The sequence below is a fragment of the Periophthalmus magnuspinnatus genome, chromosome 6 (genome assembly GCF_009829125.3).
Source record: "Periophthalmus magnuspinnatus isolate fPerMag1 chromosome 6, fPerMag1.2.pri, whole genome shotgun sequence".
Taxonomy (NCBI): Eukaryota; Metazoa; Chordata; class Actinopteri; order Gobiiformes; family Gobiidae; genus Periophthalmus; species Periophthalmus magnuspinnatus.
Window position 1 is genome coordinate 27,977,336 of NC_047131.1, and position 25,464 is coordinate 28,002,799.

At 39.8% G+C, this 25,464-nt stretch overlaps 1 protein-coding gene across 1 annotated transcript in view; it reads right to left on the bottom strand.

The window, feature by feature from the left end:
• ldlrad3 (low density lipoprotein receptor class A domain containing 3) overlaps positions 1-25,464 on the bottom strand; it is a 144,191-nt gene that overhangs the window by 49,321 nt on the left and 69,406 nt on the right. Inside the window, exons 3-4 of the mRNA XM_033968524.2 lie at positions 23,337-23,462; positions 19,919-20,053 (exon numbers count right to left, since the gene is read on the bottom strand). Coding sequence (XP_033824415.1) covers positions 19,919-20,053; positions 23,337-23,462 — 261 coding nt within the window. The remainder of the gene's footprint in view (positions 1-19,918; positions 20,054-23,336; positions 23,463-25,464) is intronic.

A 25,464-nucleotide genomic window follows, 5' to 3' on the forward strand; every position in this document is an offset into this window, starting at 1 on the left:
CCTTCACCCACATTGCCTAGTGTGAAAGTGATGTGTGTGAGACTGTTGCTGGTGGGTGGAGGGGAAGACGGTGCAGATTAGCAGCGTTGTTTCTGTCACTCTGTCCTAACGTAGCTGTGGACAGAGTTAAGGAGTATGGAGTGAATAAATAGCGTACTGTAAAGCACTGGGTGTCATCATAAGTGCTACATCAATCAAATTATTCATTCATACTTAATAATATCTATTCCATAAAGGAGGTATATACCCATGATTTGAGTCTGTACACCGACTTTAGTCCCCACAATGTTATGAATACCAAGTTACTCTCTTCATGCTTTCTCCACATCTTCCACTGCACTTCTGACCCCATCCGGAGTCTCTTTTCCCTGCCAGTCCTCCCTCTGGATCCTTGTCTGTCCACGCTCAACCTCCACATGGCTCTATCTTCTTTTCCCAAAAGCTTTGCCATTTTCCCTAATCCCCTGTCCCCATCCGTTTGCCATCCCTCCAATCCCTTCACTTTCTCTCCCATTTCCTCCTTTATTTTGCTTCGTTTTTATTTTATATTTCCAATGTCTTGCGCCTTCTCGCTCCTTGCCTTTCTATCTCTGACAAGCAATCCCTCTTTCCCCTCTCCAGGGCGCTCTCCTTCACAGCTGTAATCTGTGATTCTTTTGTCTTTTCTGACGCTATACCATCAAAACCACAGTATGTGCGAATGAATTGATACCCCTCCGCCACTGCGATGTTTTTTTGTGTCTATATCGTAACACCTTCAATAATACTGGCGGTATATGCTGGGCGGAAAAGCATTTGCAGAAAATAGCCTGTGGTCCATTATAGTGAGAGCTTACTGACAGCTAATGCATCACATAAGGGGTGTAGTCCTGGTGAGTGCAGTCTATTTGGGGATCATAGTACTTCGGTCAATGGCAGGAGAGGTAACACATTACTTGACGCATCATTTACAAAAAAGCATTTAAGTATTGAGCTGCCGTGACCTTTAACACTTTTTAAAATGTCTTTCCTGGTCACCTTCGAAGTCAGACAATCAAGTATGAGAAGTGTATTCATCAGACAGACGGAGTCCACTGATCCGAAGGTTGTTGGTTTCCGTCTGATTCACTGACCCACAGGTTGGCAGCGCGCTTTCAGCTCCCACAAACGAATACTGCCGTGTCCTTAGGTAAAACTATTAATCCCCAACACCCCCAGTATCTGCGTACACGTGATGTAAAGCGCTTTGAGTGTCTAGAAGGTGAAAAAGCACTAAATAAAAATGAATTATCAGCAATGTGTCTGTCCACAATATAAAGACATGGTTATGGTTATGGTTCATAGCTATATATCTGAATACTATTTATTAGTGCAGTGCTTTCCCCTGTCTATCCATGGGCTTCAGAATGACAGTAAATTAGGGCAGTTCGTTCCCATAGCAATTAACAATTTATAAAACGATATGTCTTTTGAATAGTGAAAAGCAGGAGGAGGCAGCAGGAAGCTTAAAGCCATGAATAGTTTCTCTTTAGTTTACCTCTCATCTTTTCATCTTGGCAGTTAAAAACCATGTTCTATAATTACAACTAAAGCAGTTTATTATGACAAGCATGTACGTTCTTCGCTGCCAGATTTGATATTCCCTCCAGATACTGTGAGATTAGAGATTAGTTAGCGAGACAGGTTATTTTGTTTTACTGGATCCAATGAAAAATTCCCATCCAAGCTCCATTTCTATTAAAATGAAGAGCACACTGGCCGCCGAACCACCTCCAGTGTTAAAATTCTCCTCCATTTGTCCAACATTCATCAACATTAAAGTGGGACCAAACACCTAAACTCCTCCCACAACCAAATTTCAAATGGAGCTCAACAGTCCCGCCCACTTCGAAGTCGGCTCCGGTTCCGGCAGTAAATTTACTTGTCGCCATTAGTTACCAGAGAGCTGATTACCTCTGAGGAAGCTTTCAAACCGTAAATATAATTTTTTTCAGAAAGTGTGTGAGGAAAATTAATGGAAATGTACTGGGGGCAGAACCTGGAGGACTAAAGAAGAGAGTGAGGGAGGATGAGGGGCGGGGTCTGGAGGTATAAGGAACAGTATCATTGGTTTAACATGTATCCGCACAGAGGCCACTGGTGCCAGGATACACTAATTTTTATATAGTTTTGACCACAAAGCTGCAAATATACCTAGTTTGTACAAAAATTGCCAAAAAAGGACTAGACCAGGCATGTCCAAACTGTGGCCTGGGGGCGAAATGCGGCCCTCAGACCAATTTTTCTTGGCCCTCAAGCTTCCAGGTGAATTGATACATATTACCTTAAACAGTGCTTTTTACTGTACATTTCTGAAAATCTACTTTAACAAGCCCATATCAAATATTTAATGTGTTCCGCTGAGGATGTAAGCGTGAATGAAGGTCTAGTGGTTCAGTCTAACTTGTAATTATAATGCAGATTTGAAGTATTCACTGTATTGGCGACCAGTCTTTGGCCCTTAATCGGCCCTCAGCTTTGTCTGTGTTTTAATATGTGGCCCTTAATGAGAAAAGTTTGGACACCCCTGGACTAGGCGACGCTAGTCAAAAACTACATGCACAGTTTAGTTAGTGAGTTAGTTCTTGGTTCTACTTTAACAAGACTTGCAAAGACTTCTTATTTTCTTCTATATGACAGGCTCTTAACATGATAAAAGACTTCAACAACTGTGGGTACATTTATACAGCCAGGAAAACACAGACAACTAGCCTTTTTGCATAAGGTCCCTTGTCAAAACATGCAGGTGTTTATGAACAGAAACTCAGATCAGTCACGTCAGACGTAACTGTTTACATGGGATTTCCGTAATCTGATAACTCATGAAATCAGATAATGATCACTCTTTGGTGTGCATGAAAACATAACCATTGTTTCAAAAGTACAAAAGAAGTGGCAATCCCCGGCTCCACTCGTCCCATCCAAGGCCAGCGCAGACTGACTAATTACACATTTCTATTCGGTGCACCTCTCCAGTCTATTATTACCGTGGCGTGACTCACTATAGATTAAAAAGTATTGAACCGCTCGTATGTTTGTGCACATTGCGGACTGCTGTCTATAAACGTCGGTGCGGCTGGAGGAGAGCAGAGGCAGCTTTGAGAGACAATGATTTAAACGCTGAGATGAAAGGAAGGGGTCTCACTGAAGAACACTTTCCATAGTGATCGCACCTCTTCTGAGCCGTCTGCAAAGCAAAACGAGTGCACTTAAAACTCAGAGGCACTCATGTCTGCAGCCAAGTGTCGCCAGAGCAGGGAAATGTTTCTATTCACGGCTTCCTCCAGCACTCAAATGCAAATCTAAGGCTCAAATAAAGATTTCTAAGAATTTCAAGCTGAACTAATGAGGTTGTATTATATTTGTAGGGTAGAGATTTTTATGATGTCAATAATAGTGATCCGAAAACACCAACGTAGTAACTAAAAGTCCCGTTTAAAATCATTTGGGAAATCTTTTAATGAGCAGTTGACTGGTTCCCTCTGCTGGCAAGAGTGAAGATTTGAGTATGGAGAAAAACAGGATGGCTATAAGCAACATGACACTAACAAATAAATGGAAATTCGATTAGTGTCAGGATTTGGGGTTTTTGTGTGTTCTGTGCTGTCTTCCCCCTCCCTTCTGTGTCGGTGCCTGGACCTGGGCGGAGACTCTGCCACCACCTCCGCACACCTGCTTCTGATCAAGCAATCAAGCTGCACCTGTGAGGATAAAAGGACCGAGGAGCCGACACTCGGAGCCAGATCGTCTTGTCACCTCCCGGTATTTCCACGGGTCGTCCTTCGCGTCATGTTCCAGTTTATTCGTCCGTGTATCCACCGTGATCCCACTCCTTGGAGCCACTTTGCGCCTCCGTCTCTGACCCAGCTCTCCACATCCAATACAAACACCTCAGCCTCTGACCCTGTGACCCGCGACCTGCTCCAAGACGACTGCATACGACTGTCTGCTCTGTCTACCTTCATTCACATTCCTGTATCTGCAAATAAACTCTGTTCTAACTGTTTTCCCGAGTCTGTATCTTTGGTCTCCCCGTCTTTCTTTACGACAGCTACTTCAGCTTAAATGCATGAAACAAAATGCTACTGTGTATTTAAAGTCCAGATATCACAGTTTCAAAAGATGGCACAGAATAAAGGTTATTGTACGATCATGGTAGGCTTTTCTCTTGCTATTCCCTGAAATAGTCTGCACAAACACCCAAAAGCCTGTGAATGTAGAGTGTTATTAAAGCATGTGAGTAATCTTTGACGGGCTATATCTCAATCTGAGCATTCAACGATTAAAAACCAGAAGCGTTGCAGTGGGTCGCATTACAACTATCTTTAAATGTAGAACAGGACAAGACAAACGGTTCAATCCACCCACGTTCATGTACTGACACACAAACTCAAGCAGGCGTTGTGGGTGCAGGTCGCAACCAGACTGCTATCACCATGACAACCAAACACGAATAAATTTGAAGGTTGTTCATTTGAAAAAAGGACAACAGTTCAGGACTAATGCATGGTTTATTTCAGGGCAGGGTATAATTCAGATTATTGCATTGGGAGTAGTGGCAAGCAGCATTAAAGCGCTTGGAAATAAGGATTCGTCTAGGGAAGGACTGTCATTGAATAATTTATCTTTCTAAGGCGGGCTCAATGAGAACTTTTTAATGTAATTCTTCCACAAATGCAAGTTTGTGAGAAAGCTTGGGGCAAAACTACAAAATGGATTCAGAGTTGGAATCCATGAGCGCTGACATGCTTTCCCTGAGACAATAGAACTGAACAAAACTTTAATAAGTTTTGGACCAAAGTTTCTGGTTCATCAACACACTGCCGTCTGTTGAACCATATGTTTTCTAAAATCCTTCTTCCAGGAACTGTTTCTCTCATTTATCAAAATAAATAGGACACGTTATTATTTATTTTTTTGATTCAGCATGGTAGAAAATCAACTAAAGGATGCTCAATGTAGGCTGATCCTCCAGGGAAGTGACATCGCATTAGCATCGAACAATCAAAGCAAAAAGACAAATTTCCGTGTAGGGTCTGTTATGTTTTTCTTATGTTTTATCTTAAGTTTATACACTGATTTATCAAAATAAATAGGACACGTTGTTATTTATTTTCTGCATTCAGCATGGTAGAAAATCAACGAAAGCATGCTCAGTATAGGCTGACATCGCATTAGCATTGAACAATCAAAGCAAAAAGACTAATTTCCGTGTAGGGTACGTTATGTTTTTCTTATGTTTTATCTTAATTTTATACACTGATTTATCAGAATAAATAGGACACGTTATTATGTGTTTTTTGGATTCAGCATAGTAGAAAATCAACAAAAGCATGCTCAAAATAGGCTGATCCTCCGGCTAAGTGACATCCCATTAGCATCAAAGCTCAAACTAATTTCCATGTAGGGTTCATTATGTTTTTCTTATGTTTTATCTTAAGTTTATACACTGATAAATATACAAAAAAAACAAAACCTTATCACAAGTTTGCGATATTAAAAACAGCTAGGGCTAAAACACTGTTATTAATGTCTTGAAAATAAAAAAAGCTAATCCAGGACTTGCACTGTTTTCTACAATAAACTCGCTTTAGGCAAACTCAAACTTTTCTTCCTGAGTTTGAATCCTTGGGCGCTGACATGCTGAACCTTCCCTCTCGCAGCCTGTCAAGTGTGCGTTGGCCCTGATAAACTGGCACCATTACACCGACCTCCTACACTCCAGTCTCCTGCGTTATACCAAGCCCACGCCATTTCACACTGCCTCCCGCTCTCGCTCTCCCTGCCAGTCCGAAAAAGCTCGGCAGCAGGCAGCAATATCTCACCGACTTTTCATTCACAACAAAATATGGCTACGCTGATTAACTTGTTTATTTTCTATTATGCCATTTCTCCCTTTGGATCCCCCGCAACTCGCTCAACACGACCGCAAGCCTTTTTCCTTAATAAATGAATAATTATCGCAAGAACACGTCGTCTTGCAGCTTCAAAAGGTGGTGACAGCAACAGCACCTCTCCTTGTATGAGTGTCACGGCACAACAAAACCATTTCGAAGTTGGAGCTGCAGTTGGACCGGGTGCATTCTGAGCGAGGCATTAGTAAGCAGCAGGATTCTCTTCCTGGGTTTACAAAATCTATTTCGACCATTGATAAAAACCTGTTTACAAATGCTGGACATCACTCGAAATAATGACTGACTTGCACTGCAACAACCCTGGATACTGACACCACTGTACTATTTTTGGTGATATGTTTTAATGCGCTTATGTTGTACTAGACAGACACATTTTCAGCCACCTCAGATGCTTCATCTCCTTTTTACAACCAATCAACACCCCAAAAATGTACCAAAACACTCCAGTCACTGCATTGGTAACAACTCAACCTTAGCACCAAAGTTTAGCTCATCAACAGACAAATATTTGGTTCATTTATGTGTCTGTACCTGCGTCACACCATTGTTTTAATACATCAAAATAACATAATGCACTTCACAATGTTAATTTGTGTAAGGAATTTCATTTTGTTTTATTTTTTTGCATCAGAATACACGTTGCCTTGGTGGAAATGTTGTTTTCTTTTCTCACCAAGTTCTGTTTCACTCTGCTTTCCCCTCTAACTTACTGTCAGTTCTGTACAGTCCAATAAACCTCGAAGCCATCCATTATTTTGATGAAAGAAACACCTACACATTTAACCGAACATTTATTTTAAAAGCTATGCACATAAACCGAGAAGCATACGACTGCCGGACCTCGCTTTAATCTATATCCTCTATTATTGCGGACCCCCCAACTCTGGCAGCAATCAATGTGGACCAACGTAAAAATCCATTAGCCGGTTAAAAGGATAACAACAGTGAACAGAAAGCAAAGGGGCTCTCATTCCTGCTGATGTTCTTTGTTCTCTCTGTATATATCTTGGCGACATGGGGCATTACTGTCTTGTTTCCTGGCATTGCTAATGGAAAGACAGGAGTTACTGTTTGGTGTCACTACCGATACGCCGCACTCTGAATTAAACCGGGTTGTTAGCTCCGTGCCTAGCGACGGGCTGCAGAATACATAGTGCTTATGCAAAACAGCAAGTACAGTGGAATTGGAGCGCTATTGTTCCTACAGCGCCTTAAGGAAGATAAAACAAACATAAAGTGCCAGATTACTTGCTGTGGGAGGTGTGTGTCCCAGGAGGAATGAAGATTTGGCTTTTTTAAGAGATAATATTCCCTGCTACACTAACTACAATGGTGTAATACTAAAGGTTATAGAATTATCAGAGGGGGATAATGCGGTGTAGTGGTGGCGAGCTGTTTTAAGTGGAATAGACTTGCTGACAAAACCAAACAAAGAAAATCTATACAAGGACAGGTTCAAAGTTCAATACAAAAGTCCCATATCAGTCCATATACAAGGTCAACATCCGAGGAACAATTTTGGGCTGTGTCAGAATTACACCCTAGTCCCTAACACAGTCCTCATTCACTACATAGAGCTGCACTGCTTAGCGTAGGGGTGTCCAAATTATGGCTCGGGGGCCAAATGCAGCCCTCAGACCAATTTTTATTAGCCCTTAAACCTTCAGGTGTTCATAATCAGTACTTTTTATGGCAAATTGGAGTAATTCTACCAATATAACCTAAATAACACATCACATTGCATTGTCAAACAGACCAAATGTTAATATTTCAAGCCTTATTTAAAGTATGAAGTCAAAAGTTTGTTAAATGTACCCATCTGAATTATCCACTGTGGCCCTCTGTGTCGAGTATTTTTCAAGATATGGCCCTCGGTGAAAAAGTTTGGGCACCCCTGGCTTAGTGGCTTATTTAGTGCATTCATTCACAGAACAATTCGGACAGACAGCTCACTACTTTTAGGTCATGTGACTCTGGCGTCTGGGTGCAAAAAACCAAACAAGTTTTGTCAAGATGGATCTCACGTAAACGGTTTGGCTTATTCATGCAATCTGAAATGTGGATTATTGCTTTTTTAACAGTTTGAGCTAATGTAAGCGGCTAACACAGCAGTGGTTTATTCAATTGTTTTATTCGTAATCTATGGGTCAACAGAGCTTATATCTGCTTTCATTCAGTCGTGTTGTGTCCAGTTAAAAACCTGTCGCTTTCCACTGTTGTTTTTCCAATTCTTGCCTTGCATTGTGGTCTCTATTGACCGCTCTAGTGACCAGCCCAATACTGCCCATTACTTTTCAAGGTGCATTGTGGAAAAGTTTAAGTACACTAGTTTTTACACCAACTGGACATCACTAAAAATGTTGTGACCCCTAAATAGTGAATAGTACAACCCTGGTCTGCATTAGTTGGCTGCATCTAAACAAAATGGCATCTAAAATCATAGTTGCTCAACCCCAAAGTTACAATCTGAGTAAAGAAAATTACTCCTGCTGATGTATTTCCTGGCAATACTGAAATAAAACACAATTCAAGACACGCATTTGATGAGGATACAAAAATATTACGCTGACCTATAGAACTACAGGATATGCTAAGGTATGGAACAGTCAGCTGTGGACACCTGACTGTCAAATAAATCGTAGATCTTAGACTGGTAAAACTGGTTGGAAAGATCATGGGTGTGTCCACTCTGGCTGCCCCAAAGACCATCTTTGAACAGGCTCTGCTGCTGACCCCTGCTCCAAGCCAAATTTATCCACGAGGAGAGAAAATGAAAGAAAAACTGAAACCTGACTCCCTAATTTCTTAAAGTACTGGCAACGATTTTACAGCACACTTATTCACGTGACCCACTTTCATCCCATTTTTCCATAACTTACACATGCCTCGTGGGCTGCCTCGCTTTCATCAAACCAATCAAGTCGAGGGCTGCTGATCGCTGACAGGATACTCATATAGTTAATTGTCAGTTGACTGTTCTATATTTCCTCCGCTTTTCTGTGACTGGCATTTCTCTGAGGGCTTCTACAACAATCATTCCCACAAGAAGCTTCCACCCATAAAAAATGATGGAAAAAAAACGCGCTGACAGTTTAACGCGGGGCCTCGACATTAGCGTATCGAGGGGTTTCCTGGTTGCCTCGGTGAAAATGTGCAAACTACGAAATGTGTGCTTCTTATAGCCCATACCGAGAGACTGAACGTAAACAAAGGCGTACACGGGAGTATACTTCGAACAATGCAAAGGAGAGAACATCACAATATCTATAAATAATGCGGTTTGCGGTGAATGCATTTGAATCAAACGACCATTGTGAGCGCAGTAAAGATGTCCTAAATAAATGTGTACTGAAATGCAGTGATGATACTTTTATATGATATCTTTACATCTACCCTGTGGCGCACTGAAGTAAATCCCTCTATAGGTGTCAAAGGCATTTAAGTGTCATTCAAAGCAACTAAAAACAACAGTGTTATAATGCAAAGCAAACACACATCTGTTTAGGTTTAGTTCAATATAGAGGTGTCTCAAAAGTGGTCATCTGGACTTTTTTTTTGCAGTCAAGATGTTTTTGGCTCCCGTTCCGTCCCAATAGAGCCATAACGACCCTTAATGATGTTAGGGAGTAAACAGAGGCAGGTCAGGCTGGGGCTGGAAGCACAGGTTAGGTTAGTAAAGCCCAGTGCTTCAAGACAGTTCCACCAAACTGAAAATGGCTTCTGGATGGGAGCCGGAACGTCTTGATTGCAAACCCAATGTCCAGATGGCCACCGCTTAAACCGTCTCCACACATATCTGTCTATGTTTCTGGCACAATAGAGGCAAAATCGATATAGCAGTTCAACGTTGAGTAATCTTATCTTCTCATTTGAAAAACCGTAATGCCATGTGAGGATATTTTGTTTTCACAGACCAAACAAGTCCTCCAGAGTCTGTGCTCAAATTGAGGCATGATTATGCGTCTCCTCCAGCTGTGCTAAGGGCAGAGGAAGCTATTAATGTTTTGGAAATGAAAAAAAAGTGCCTTCTCTGGGTTTGGTTGAGATTTTTGGGTAGTTTAGCATTGCTTTGATAAAGGAAATGAGTTAGGACTAATACGGTAAATTAGCTTAACAACATAACATTTAACACAGTGCTTGTTTAATTGCCCCAGTTATCACCAATATGCAAAATTAGGTGTTGTTTTCTGTGTAACTGTTAGCTAGTTTTTACAGCGATAGTGCTCTCCTTGCAAAACTGTTGGTCCATTTGCCCTTATTAAAGATGACCTCAATTAAATTTGCCAATCCTTGCTCATGCTAAGTAATTTACCTTACCTAATATATGGCTGGGGAAATTAATCTTATCCAAATAAAAAGTAAAGGTCATTTTAGGTCAAACTATATTACCTTGGAGCTGACAGAAGAAATCCCAGGACTTCACAAACTAATTGTTGCACCGTCGCTGCAGGGCGGACAGGACCAGATGCTATAGGAACTTCTGCTGAGGCAAACACATATGGAAGCTGCTATTTAAGCTAATAAAACACAAAAACACAATAGCAATCCGGCTCATATAAATGTGCTTATTAGAACAACAGACTCCCACGTTTTTGATTTAACAAAATGATCTTTTATAGACACAGCATCAGACGACACCAGGATAATCATTAGCGCATATTACCGATGTCAAAAAAGGGTTCACGCTGAAAATTGTAATAATTGAAGCTATTCAAAGAGAAAGCATAAAAGACTGATACAATGATGCGATGCGAAGGTCGACTGGGCCAGAGCCAAAGCGTGTTTCCAGAATGCTTCAAACAGCCTCAGTTAGCTTTGTGTTGCATTGATGATAAGATGTGCTATAAATGGTTTCAAGCATCAAAGACATTATTTCAGGACTATGCATGGAATCGTGCTCATGTAACGGTCGATTATTAAGGCTTTACAATGTTCTAGGGTTGTCAAAAGTATCGAAAATCAGATACTAATTGATAATAAAACTAGTACTGAAACTGTACGCATTTGAGCAGGTATCGATACTAAAAAGTCACATTCACAGGACAGAAATGACGTTTTCCTGAATAGCTTTATCAGAACATGGACTAGTATATGCCCATGGACCACTATGGAACCTACCTGGACGACAAAGTAGGACGACAGACATAAATCCACATAGGAATATAAAAGAAAGTACTGTTATTTCATGTTAAAAATCCCATTCCACTGTCTAAAAAAAGAGTGTTTTTTTATTATCATCATGGTATCTAAATCCGCACTGAGCATCAAGTATATTAAGTCTTGTATTTTTTAATTTTCTTTTTTTAAATTTGAAATATTTGTATCATGACCAGACCACATTGTTCACTGTGTCGATGAGCGCTCTGAAGCCTGCAGCGTTCTAAAGATTTATGCCTCCTTATGGCCACTACTGAATAGTCCATTTATTTTCATATCAGGGCCATAATTGGGAAGATAACACACGAACACCTGCATTAAATCATGAAAAGTAAATGTCTGGTTTCATAAACACATTTAAAGCAATACAGTACGCCGAGCTAAGCCGAGTATTTTCAGGAGCAAATCCGTGGCACTGTTATATTGACACAACTGCATGACTACAGGCAGGTAATGACTTGTGTTCACTCAGGCAAATAACTACAGTCTAATATGTTTATCACAAAACTTTACCTTTATTAAAAGTAGTTAGCGTACATAATGTTTAAATCCAGTCTCAAAACGGTTCTGTTTAGCTGTGCGTGTGACTCAGAGGTTTTTATTCTGCTCTCTTCTTTTTTAATGTTAATTTTATGATGCCTATTTGTGTTTTGATTTGTTCGTATTGTGATTTTAATGTCTTTAGGTTGAACGTCTAGAGCAGTGTTTCTCAAATCGTGGTACGTGTCTCATTCGTGGTACAGGAGCGCCTTCATTTCGTAAGCATATTCCTCTGTAGATCAAATATTTGCTGAATTATGAGGCAACGTAATCCACATTTTTGTCCTACTTTGGGTTAGTCCTGCGTGGTTTAGAACAGACATGGGAACACTACGGCCCGGGGACCACACACGGCTCTTTGGGCTTATTAATCCAAATTATATTAAAATACGTAAGACCAAACCTTGTTCAAAGTTTTTCTGCTGTGTTTATTTAACTGAAACTGTAATATACACATATACATATCCTGGCGCGGCCCCTCTGTCACATTTTAGAACCCTTTGTGGTCCATGTGTCAAAAAGTTCGCCCACCCCTGGTTTAGAACTAATATAGCAATTGTGTAGTCCTATAGAAAATGTTTGAGAACTTTGGGAACTTGGTACCTTGTGGTCTCCCAACATGACATCTTTTATTATTTCACCCACACTCTTCAGTATTATGACCGATTTTGAAGTAATTTCCATCACACTCCACCTCCTCGAAGAACTCTTTTAGTGACAGAATGAGCACGTCTGTCAGTTAAGGAGTTGGCCACATGTGTCAGAGGATGAGCCTACAAGTCCAGGAGGATCTTCTGCTCTAACGTCGCTAAAGAAGAATGGCTTTTATGTCACTCCCTTCCAGACCTCTTCCGCATCAGATGGAGCAGCCTTCATCCTCTCTGTCTTATCAACAACACTCCTTCACTATCCAAACGCTCCTCTTTCCCTCTGCAAATCGCCTGTCTCCTCAATCTCCCTCTACCGTTGCTATTCCCAACCGCTCGTGATCCCCTTCTCTTTCACTTTATTATGTTTATGTGGTGTACTTTTCATTTCTTTATCTCTCCGATCCGTTGCCGGTTTGCCTCTCCCACTCCTTCTATCTCGCGGTGCTATGATTGCGCCACTGCGTTTATAGAAGATTGAATAGCTGTTACCCTGCACAGTTTGTCTGTTTGCACCTCTCAGCCATTGGAAGAAATCAATTACCTATCACCTAAAACGATGAGCAGAAAATGTGGCTCTGTTGTGTTAGGCGGAGGTGTATTGTTTAAAGTTTCCGTGGCAATAAACAAAACTGTGATTCACATAAACTGACAAGATATTGTTGTGGAAAATATGGACCATTATAGTCTAAAGGCATCAGTATTTTCACAGTTTGTCAAATAGAAACAAATATAAATACTTGAAATACTGCTGTAGAAAGGCTGGTGCACAGTGTTTTTTCTACTATACAAGCTGTTCTCCAGCACATACATTTGTGTAGAGCCTGTGTCTTTTTCATGTTCTATGCTGTTTTTTTTTCCAAGATCAAACATGTTCTCAATACCCAACAGGATACAAGTAGTGAACTGAAGACTTTACGTTTTCCTGAGAGAATGAATGGTACAGCGCATGTTAAGTATATTTATTTGATTCAGCTGAGAAACAAGCCTGCAACCGCCGTTCTTAAAGTACTGGGAATGGTTCTAGTCACTCACAGACTGTACAAAGAACTAGACTAAGTGAATGTGACGTCACTCGTAGTGTTTGGCTCCAGTCAAATGAAGCTGACTGAGGCCAACAGTCTGACCACGAGTATCAAAGCAGCTTAACTTGACATTGTCAGTCTGTGAGAAACCTTATTGCAATACATGATGTTGATTTTACTTGGGTAATACAGTTTTGGAGTAGCAATACCCTTAGTATTGTGTAGTACTATAAAACTGGGTAACTCATGGTAACTCGTCTTATCATGACCAAGTCTACAAGTGATACAAGTCGGATTCTAGCAACTTCAGCAATTAAATTTGATCCATATAGCACATTTAAATAACACTCCAGCTGACCACTGCTTCACATAAAAGCAAACACAAAACAAACATACAGATAATATGATACATAGGCATAAATAAAACAATAAAACACCAATAAAACACCAAGATATCCTGTCTAGCTAGTATTAAATGTGAGGGAGAAGATATGGGTTTTCAGTCTAGGCTCAAACTGCATTAATGACTTAGAGGATCTGACAGGCAGAGGGCGCTGTTCCATAGTCTGGGTGCTGCCACAGAAAAGGCTCTGTCACCTCTGGTCTTGAGCCTGGCTTTGGGCACAGCAGCAAGAGCCGGTCAGCTGACCTCAGGGCTCTGGGTGCAGAGCTGCAATAACTCCCTGAAATAATGAGGATCCATAATGTGGACATTTTAATACAGTCAATAACATTTTGAATTGCACCTGAAACAGGAGCCAGTGCAGGCTGCACAGCACAGACATGATGTGCTCTTGTCTCACTGCTGCATTCTGGACTTTCTGTAAGCGCTACAGGGAGCCCTAGTCCAGCGCCAGATACAAAGATTTATAATAATTCAGACGCGTCGTTACAAATGTGTGGATTGCTTTTTCAAAATCCTGCACATCCCTGAGACAGTCCTGCAGAGCTCTGACTGTGGTCTGGGTGTCATCAGCGGTCACTCGCAGATATATTGGAATGTCTGTAAAAATGAAATGTGACATTGTGCTTTCTAAAAACATCACCCAGGGGAAGAATGTACAGAGCAAAGACAAATGCAAAGATTAATGTAGAACCCTGGGACACACCGTACTGTCCCCATCTCCATCTTTGACCAGGACTAATATGAAGAAGAGTAATAATTATGATGTGACTTTACTAGCAGCATAGAGTTTATGTTTTCCTCTGTATAAAAATGCTTGAACGGGACAAAACTAAATAAACCAAGGAGCAGGGAGGAGGAATGAGAGAAGAGAGTAAAGGACAGAGGTGCTCAGGTGACTGCGGCGCGGATATTGTGTGTCTTATCTGTCAGAGCAGGTCTGGGCTTATTACCCACAGAGCAAAAGTCCAAAAGCATCTCTACTGTGGAAAAGAACAAACGCCAGACTGAGAAGATGTGTTCACTCGACTGATACTAAAAACAAATCCCCCCCAAAAACAAAAAACGATGAGCCATTTTTATCGGCTGTAACAAGGCCCATTTGGAGTTTGGAGGAAGATGAATCACTCCAAGAGTCAGTAAACAAGACACAGAGTTTTCAGATGCAATCATAAATAGAGCCTCGACATCCATAAAGATTCTCTGCAGTTTTTGATGACGATAGATAAGGAAAGCATTTGGGAAAGATAACAATCAAATGGTGTATCAGTCATACAGAATTCTGCAGTCTGGGCTCCTTATCAAGTTTATATAAATATTTGGGAAGAGATGCACCATCACTTAATGACTTTCCATCACGGCAATTAATTGAACAAGAAAATCTAAAAATCTTTTGGCTGTGATGCTATTCTACACAAATTAATTCTCAAGTTTCAAGCAGTTGCATACAGCTGTGACCTTGGGTAAGACACTTTGACCTTCTTACAGAACATGTTGCAGAAAGACTGGAACTTAACAGAGTTGATTTCCTTGAATGCTTTTAAATCTAAACTGAGAGGTCTCGAGGTCGACTCCACAGCATGCACTTGTTTTTCATAATCTGTTTGTCTGTTATCTTGTCTCTTTTTAATTATGTTACTGTATTTTTTTATTTGCTGCTGCCGCTTGGCCAGGACTCCCTCGAGAAAGAGATTTTTCATCTCAATGGGACTTTCCTGGTTAAATAAAGGTTAAATAAAATAAATAAATAAATAAAATAGGAAAGTGTTGAGGTGTTCTGCAGTGATAATCGAGGCCATAGGTGTAGAACGAGCTTGAGTTTACAGGCGTTATAATAAGGCCAGAGAGAATCCAAACAAACTCTATATTGTTTAGCCTAACAAACAATTTAATACTTTGGCACTGCTGTTAATTGCTAATGCTAATATGGATTTGCAATTTGGATTAGATTCGTATTTTTTATTTATTTATTTTTTTGCACCTTGCTTCTATTAATCAAAGCATATTTCCTTTCCAAATTAAAGTATTACACTTGCCAGTGGGCTTAGGTGCTAGCAGCTGTGAAAATACAGAAATTAATTGCTCGTTTTCCCTCTATAATTAGTTTCTGTTCGGTTTAACCAGGAAATCATTTCGTTTTAGTAGTGACACGTTCAAATGGAGGCTACGTTTTGAAACCTTTGGTACTTGACACGTTATGGAAAAATGTATCAATGCATCTTAAATATTAAATGTCAAGTATCAAATTAGTACTCAATTTGTACTCAAGCTTCATGACAAGAAGGTTCTGGGTTTGATCCCCGGTAACTCGAGCCTTTCTGTGCAGAGTTTGCATGTTCCTGTGTTTGAGTGGGTTTTGTCTGGACACTCCCGTTTCCTCCATCAACCCAAAACCTGCACCGTAAAATCCTCCAGCTACGATAGTCCTGCCCGAGCCCAGCAACAAGATCAGAGACGGATCTGAAGAATGGGTCAAATGCAGAGAACAAATTTCTCTATGGGGGACAATAACCTTAAACTTAACATTAATCACAGGCAGATGCTTTCCATGTAATTCCAATCCAACAAAATGATGTTTATAACTAAGATAAGACAAGATAAGATATGCCTTTATTAGTCCCACAGTGGGGAAATTCCAGTATTGCACCGCACAGTTCAAGAACAGCGGGAAAATGGTAACATGCAATAAAATAAGATGATACATAAACTTAAAAATAAACTAAAAATAGACTCTAATGTAACACACTGTTTCTTATTATGTACAAAAGAGTAACAGTGCAGCATATAAACAGAATAAATCTCAGTAAACTATACATATATACTATAATTCATGGTTATTTCTTTGCAAATACTAATGTTGTTCAATACAGCATGTAACAACAACATATTTAATCTTACACCGTATTGTACAAGACGAGTCCAAGCCATTTTATTCTGACCAAATCCTTGAACACGTCCAGCGCTGTTACATTCTTCTTTCCTAACTCCACTACTTATATTTCCAGCGCTGTTACATCCTTGCTCCCTAACTCCATAACTTATATTGTGCATGACATTTAGTTTTGTCCCCTTTTTTGGTATTTGTTTGGGGAGTTTTGTTTGTTCAAGTCTTTTTGACAGTAGAAACCCGCGAGACGAAAGCCCCTCCGCAGAGCTGCGCGAGGGGCTGCAGTGATGTGTGCGTCACGGTACAGGCTGGCAGGTGTCTTGTCAGCTCTCCAGTCTGTAGACAGCTGTGTGTTGACAGGAAGCATAGCCCGAGGAGGTGGTCTACGCAGGAGCAGAATGAGAATGGTACACAGCTCTCATCTGATATTCTATAGGAACCGGTATCACAGAAATAGCCACTGTTTTTATGCAAATGCGGAAGTAAAATTTCCAGGAGTAGACAAGGCAAAAAATCACAGAGGTAGCAACGCAGTCACCAACAATGGCGCATACAAAAAAGATGGGAAAAGTAAAGTATCAAGTCATCTATGCAAGTGTTCAGACCTTCACCAAGGCATCGCATGTATCTCGCGACTGAAATTTAAATCGGACCAACTGAGCAATTCAGTTTTCATTAAAAACACGACAGACAAAACAACCAACAAAGCACCAAGGAAAATAAAGATGTAATGTAAATGATAATATAAAAATAAGCATCAGTATTAGACATATCCTTAGAATGTCATATGCAAAAATATACATTGTGTGGGATTTAAAGCACATACTCTGCCTTCTTGTGGCTTTAATTCTCTTTTAAACATGATTTGGGGCAACTTTTGATAACTTCATGAGCTACTCCTCCGTTTTCAATGAGGCATATGGGTATTAGAGCTCCCTCTCCTGTCGGCAATCGGAATTAACAATGGAAAAATAAACAAATTAAGCTCTCAGGCACGTCAATGTGTTTTGAACAAAGTTTGACCATGGAACAAGTCCAAAGATGATTTATGGGATTAAAAACTGAAGGATAAGATCGTATTCTTACTTGTGATGCAGCAATCCAGGCAAAATACAAATGGAGCATTTTTGAGTGCTCATAGAAGATAACTTTGGATTCATGGATTAATGAAACAAACAAATGAAGCAAAATCCAAGTCGAGGGATGTTTTTGATGAGGGAAAATATAACATCACACTGACTAAATCATTTAACAAGAAGGTTTTTACGTATATAGTTATAGTTTTTGTTTGTTTTTTCTAATTAACATCATCCAAACTTTAAAACACACTTTTTTCTGGAGATGTAAGTCAAACCTAAGACTTGAGCTATATCAACAAATGACAATAGACAAGTTTAATCTTTAGAGCAAGGTTTAGTTGGTCAAACAAACTAAACCTTGGTCTAAAAAAAAACATCTTTTAAAATAAATTATTGGAAGACCAGATGAGCCTCATTGGACAAATATCTACTTGTCCTTGAGAACAAACACATTTCCATAGTAGCTGATTAATGATTTTAGTTCCTTTTTAGCCACATTACTGTTTTTACACGTAACACCGCAGCAGACCAGTTTAAATTTTGCATATGCGTCCTTGAAACCTCAATCAAAATGCCTCCAACCAAAGCAACTGTGTCTTTAATGCGGATAATAATAAATAAGTAAAAGAAAGAGGAGTTCAAGAAAGTTCAACATGGACAATCTATTTAGGGAAATTACACAAGAGCCACGTTCTGAAAGAATAAGTCTCCACTGCCCCAGCGAACACAAGTTAATTAAGATCTGATGAATTCTGTCTTTTGATATTATCTTTGGCAAGGGGTTGTATTATCAAGGTAGACTTTTCATCAAATACCAAGCGTTTGGAGACTTGCCTTAGAAGCATTGTGTACCGAGACAGGGCCTTGCAGAAAAGGCACAGCGCATTTTGTCTTTTTTTTTTCTTTTTTTTTTTTTTATGTGTGCGTTACCAAACAATTCCAGATGAACTCATTTATCTTGTCATGGATGGATGTATTTGGAGTCAGCGCATTCACAGCCTAAATTACCTCTCTGGGGCATTAGACTAAGTATTTTGCACTTTCAAATAATACGTCCCTGGAAATGTATAGTGTGGGGTGAGGTGATGGGGAGCAGGATCAAACTGAAGAAGTATGAGGTATCAGATTGGGAACTGAATGGCTTTTCTGGCACAGGGCTTGTAGTAAACAAAGATATTTAGATTTGGTTTCAGAGATTTGCGCTCAATAGTGCTTTTTATTTATGTTTTGTATTACGTTGGTGTCAAGAGCTGCAAGAGAGCAAACTAAAGACTGTTTTTAACAAGTATAGGAGTACATACAAACAGAGAAATACACATATACTGGCACGGCATAGACATGTTTCTGCAGTGTATTTTGTTTCAGATACATGCAGCCCTTTGTCGTTTACCTCTCAGTTGGTAAATGTAATCTTTCAACAACTTTGTCAAAGCACTACCGTTCTACCACTCATTTTCTAGTAGCATTGTGGGTGTTTTGCCCAAAGACGCCACTGAATAACTGCCTCAATATGTAAAATAAGCCAAATCTTGCAGTACATGTGCCACTAAGCCTGGGTAAAATGAGAATATTCATATTAAACTGTTATCTAATGTAGCTCCAAGCACAAAACCACCTCCATTTGGTCACTCTTTGTCATTTTAAGTGAGCGAAAGATGGAGCTCACCAACCACAATGAAGTGTGAACTATCATAGGAAGCAGGCAGTTTATAGTGATGGGACGTTTGGCTCTTTTAAGGGATCTGAATCTTTTGGATCCATTCATTACAAAGAGCAGTTCAAAAGACTGTCTCTTTTATTATTTATTTATATGACAGGAGCCAGTGTGAGAACTTATTTTATCTACAAACTAATCACAGAGAGGAATGACCCAAGGCTCAGATGTGTTTAAAACGGTTCAAACTGAGCGTGGGAGTGTGTTTACCCTTTGGAATGATCAAAAATCTAAATAAAACATTGGGCTACAATAATAATAATCTTAAAAATAGCTGTTATTATGATGTCAGATGTGTTTTTTTGTGCACAAAGCTCTCGCTCGCGTCGCCTGCTCTGCTTCTGTGCTGCTTCTTGTGTTGGTTCAGCGTTAATCAGTATAAAATGCATAAAAAGAAAAAAAGAAAAAATCTGTTTCCAGACATTCCAGCCATTCAAAAGAGTCGACTCGTTCCTGAACATCACATCACAGTTTTTTTTTAGCATTATGTCCCCCTCACACACACTCGAGTCAGATGTTAGAGCGCGTCTTACCTGCAGTGGTGAGGCAGAGCTCCTCGTCGCTGTTGTCCTGACAGTTGTCCTGACCGTTACACAGGAAGCTGCGGTCCACACAGCGCCCGTTCCGGCATTTGAAACGGGCTTCAGTGCACACCAGAGGGTTCCCTGCTGTGGGAAAAAAAAAAAAAAAACAAGGTTCTGACAGGTTCTGTAGTCTGCGTACACTGGTGTATGAACGTGTGTGTGTGAGTGGGCGAGTGGTTCCTTGATGTGAAGCGTTTTGCGTGTCTCGAAGGTGGAAAAGCGTCATATAAAAATGTCAGTCAACGTATAATTTATGTGTTATCTGTGCCATTCAATTCAGTTTTATTTATACAGCACATTTAAACGCAACTTCAGCTGACCAAAGTGCTTCAGATAAAAGTCAAAAAACAAAGATAATACACATTTTGAAGAGTGATATATCGCTGAAATAAATATACACGATAAAAGATAATATTGAAAGTAAGTTATGCCACTGACACAATAATCCAAGAGCAGATTTAAACCACAAAACCTATTCTAAATCTACAATATTTGAAAAAAAAAATTATGGATTGTAATAAATAAACTGCAGAACGAAACACTTTAGTAGTTATTTGCTTCTGTAATGAGTCAAATAAGTTATTAATTCAAACTTTGACGGCTTGAATCTTTTCAAGTAGGCAAAAAAATTATAAAAAAAATACACTATAAATATTCACTCCAAAAAAATATTGTCCCAGCTTTCATATATTGGATGATTAAAATCGATGTAGTGATTATTGTGACTGGCCTAATAATACAATACATACGAAATAAAACAATAAAATACCAATAAAACACCCAGATATCCTGTCTAGCTATTAAATACCAGGGAGAAGAAGTCGGTTTTCAGTCTAGTCTTAAACTGTGTCAAAGACTGAGAGGATCTGACAGGCAGAGGGCGCTGTTCCGTAGTTTTAGTTTGTTTTAACCAATAACTGAACAACTGGCGTCACAGAAAACGGTTGTGTCTTGTTTGGTTTATTCTGGATTATCTGTTTTACCACAAACATTCCAACGACACTGAAGGTTTAGCCATTTTGCACGCCTTATACTTTATCCTACGCTCATGATATAATTGTACTTTTTTTACCCAAATCCCACTGACTGAATAGCTGAACTTTGTATTTGCTCTAGCATTGATGGAAATGAAAAAGAGATAACCTGGACAATTATACAGTGCTGTGAGCATACAGTTAATCCTCCTTCTAAATGGACAGATTAGATTTGTGAACACAGGGCGCTGCAGGGGAGGGGCAGGGCGAGGAGAAAAGAGGCTCAGAGCTACGGGCTGAACCAGGACAAGGTAACACCAGGACAAGCTAACACGTATTAAAACTACACCTACAGCCGGCCCATTTGTACACAGAGAAGAGCGGTGGTGTTAAGAGTGCACTGCAGGGAAGGGCACAATAACCACAGTGTACGATATCACACCGGACACATCATTCAACGGGAAGGGTTCACACATATACAGGCTTTTTTTTTCTCTACATCATCCAAACTTTAAAACACAGTAGAGATATAGGTCATGGCTAAGACTGGTTATAACTATAGACAAGTTTACTATTTAAAAAGACATTATTTCGTTTTATTTTTCAGACCAAGACCAAAGTTTCTTTTCGTACCTGACAGTTTCGACTACTCAGACTAACTAGAATCTTTTAAAATATGGTTTCAGAACATCAGATGAACCTCATTAAGCTTTAAAAATACAAATATCTAGTGTCATTTTTTAGTCATGTCCCACCGGGAGGAGGCCCCAGGGAAGATCAAGGAGGGACACGCTGGTGGGACTATGTGTCTCGGCTGGCCTGGGAACGCCTTAGGGACACACCGGAGGAGCTGGAGGACGTGTCTGGGGTGAGGGAAGTCTGGAAGTCCCTGCTTAGACTGCTTGCCCCGCGACCCGGCTCCGGATAAGCAGAAGAAAATTGATTTTTTGTCAATGAGCTGTAAACAAAAATTCATGTCCCTTCCATAGACTGTATAAAGAAGTGGAGTAAGTGAGTGTGACGTCAACCATAACACGCAGTTATGTGGGTGAATTTGGCGCCAGACTCTATATTTGGAATTCCAACTGCGAGTATCATAGCAACCAAAGAGCCAATCTGGAGCGAAGCTGTTGAAGGTAACGCCCCCTTCCCGCCCGCACCGCTCGTTTAGCAGGGGACGGGCGCTTTGCAATGCTGTCAATCAAACCTTAACGTTCCTATCTTGAATTACAGACACAATAGCGAAATAAAAATACCAGGATCACGTAGAGCAGATCAATACTAAATGACGAGCGTGACAGCAGCATTTACAGAGAGACGCGTCAGTTTTCTAATGTAAAGTGAACTGGGACGAGAGTCGATGGAGCCCATGATCACTTTCTGTTTGGAAGGTAGCGGCTAGCGGGTTAGCTACGTCCATTTATATATACAGTCTATGGTCCCCAGTCTATGCACTTTGGCAACACATCACACCAGAGCACAACACTCACATATGCCAAGGTTTTTACACTGAATGCCCTGTCACAACTAACTATGTAACTATAACTGAACTGGGCATTGATAGTGAAGTGTAGGCTCTTTATATTATCTTATCTGGTCATCGGGTCAGAATCAAACCAGCAACTCATGCACCCTGGCTGCTCTTACGTCTTTTGACCTTAAAGGGCCCATATTACGCTATTTTCAGATCTATGTTATAATGTTTCCTCATCAAAATCATATCAGGAGTTATGTTTTGTTTCATTCACACATGTTTAACTCACAAACTCTGCATATATATATAAAACGCTCTGTTCCACTTTGTGATGTCATGTGGTGATACAGGAAGTGCTACACGGTGTTTTTAAACTCTGTACAGCGTCATTAGAATCATTTGGATGATTTCAGCCCTGGAACTGCCAGTCTCTGCTGAACAAAAGGTAAAATATAGCTGTTAACTTGAAAACTACAGCATCACGACATCACAAGGTGGAACAGAGCGTTTTGAACTTTAGAGAAATATATAGACGGACTAATAAAAAAGGATGTGTGAATGAACAAAACACAACTCCAGGTATGTTTTTGATGAGGTAACAATGGCTTACAGCTCACAAGAGTCAATTTCATGTAATATGGGAGCTTTAACAAAAAAGAATTAAACTAGATACACGGTTGTGCGTACTACTGAAAGACAATATTAGCACAAGGGCATTTTTTTTTTTTTTTTACCCAGAAGTAGCAAAGCCTTTAAACAGTCACACACAGTCTACACTGGACTATTGCACAAGGCTGTGAGTGTGAGATGAATGTCTGCAGTGTAAACAGTGACCTCAGCGGGACAGTACATTACAGAGCAGCCCCTGGCCTCTTGCGACCACAGCACACAGATATAGGATGTCATGTCAGAGACTTACTGCAGTTCTCCTCGTCGCTGCCGTCCGGACAGTCACTAAAGCCGTTACAGTGGAAACGCCCGATGATGCAGTGCCCGCCCGTGGAGCAGGCGAAGAAAGTGGGGGCGCATTTGGGCTTGACCTTGGCTGTAGACAGATGAGAGGGAAAGAAAGTATAATAGGTTAGACCAGAGACGATGCCAGCACTTTTTTATTGCACTTTTATGATAGAATTATCCTTGAGATGCATCAAAGGCAGGAATGCTTTGTCAATAAGGGCGCTGTGTTTTGGAGTGTATATCAGCAGATGAGAAGGCATTGAAGGAGGTTTTGATGGTAGGTTTTGTCCTTGATTCAAAGACTCTTTTATGCTCAGTTTTATGCTGCATATTACTTTCAAACTTTTGTGTTTTACAGACAGATAAAGGGTCTTTTGTGAGGAGAAATTATAATAACGCAAAACTATGATTAAGTGGTGTTCATTTTAGACTTAGTTTTCTTACATTATTGCCATACCAATAAATCAACGTAAATGTGCTATTACAATTTGCAATTTGTACAATGTCACTCTTTTAAGGCAGTCAGCGCTGATAGATGCTCCTTTATATCACTTCAAGGTGGGCCTCTAACGTCGTAACTTTTTGTAATCGTAATTGTAAAAAGAAAAAAAGATTAACCATTTTCTCCCAGGATTTTGGAGACTCCCCTCAGGTTGTGGCCTCACATTAAATATTAAGCTGGCATTTAAACCTGGATTTCAACTAATTTCTAGTCTATGGCCCAGTAATTCACAGTATGACAGTAAAGCACATGTGTCAAACTCAAGGCCCGGGGGCCAAATGCGGCCCACAACGTCATTTTATGTGGCCTGCGAGAAGGTAAATGAAAAGGCATGACTGTCATTTTAAAATAAGTCTATATTGCTTTAATGTGCACACTGACAATAAACTAATGAGATTTTCCCAGCAAGTGGAACTGAGAAATATTTGCAAATAATCATCACAAAATGTTCATGAAGAGGAAAATTGTCGACATGGAAGGAAGTTGGAAGGAAGAAGAGTGAAGGTGAATACAAGTTTGGGCTTTGAGGAGAAAAAAATATGTTTTTTGTGTTATGAGGCGGGGTCGGTACAATCTATATTGACATTTTGACACCAAACACGGAGCTAAGTATGCAAAAGTTAGTGTGCAAGAAAAACAACAAATTGTCCAATAATTAAAAGGCTGTAAAAGGCCAAATTTGAATCAGTGCTGAAGGTCTGTGAGGAGGTGTGTCCCGACCAGATACACACTTTCAAAAATGTCAGTTTATCGCAGAAACTATAAAAAAAAACAAGTTAAAAAGTAATTATATTTATTTTACATGACATTCGGTTACATTTAGTGATATTTACACTGCCGGACAGTTACATCTGGCCCTTGATGGCGACCATTTTGCTCATGTGGCCCTCGGTGAAAATGAGTTTGACGCCCCTGCAGTAAGGGATATTAATTACACAGATAACAATTTTTCATGGTCGATATATCGCTGAAGTAAATATAGACATAAACGATAATACTAAAACTAAACCGTGAAGCAGAATTATCCCACAAAAAGTTACATTGTTCAGAAAAGATATAATATGAACTGCAAAATAACAGAATGCAACACTTAAGTAGTTAGTTTGTATCCATAAGAAGTAATGATAAAAGAAAAATAATTGAAGAAGTGGCTTGGATGAGCAGCAAAACGTCTTCACTTTTACCACTTTTTGTCCAATTAACAGATTTAATTTTTTTTCTTTTGTGCTATGGACCGTACCTGCACGGCTGAGGGATCACACAAACATTTATAACAAGTCATAAAACTACAGAAAAATTACCATAAAAGTTCCCCACTAGTACAAAGAAAAAGCAGCCACAATAAATATCATCCAATAATAATAGTTCTATGTCTCATGTATTGAACGATGAGTCGATATAGTATTTATTGTGACGGGTTTATTCATTTCTGTATGTCATAAAAGTACAAAATAAGAAGACAATAATTTCTCTTTACAGTCAAAAACATTCAAATTAATTGTACTAATATTTTGTGAAGATAAATAATAGTTTTAACATTTTGATATGGTCATGTTTTGGTCAGTGGTCATATTTTTACATAGCGCTT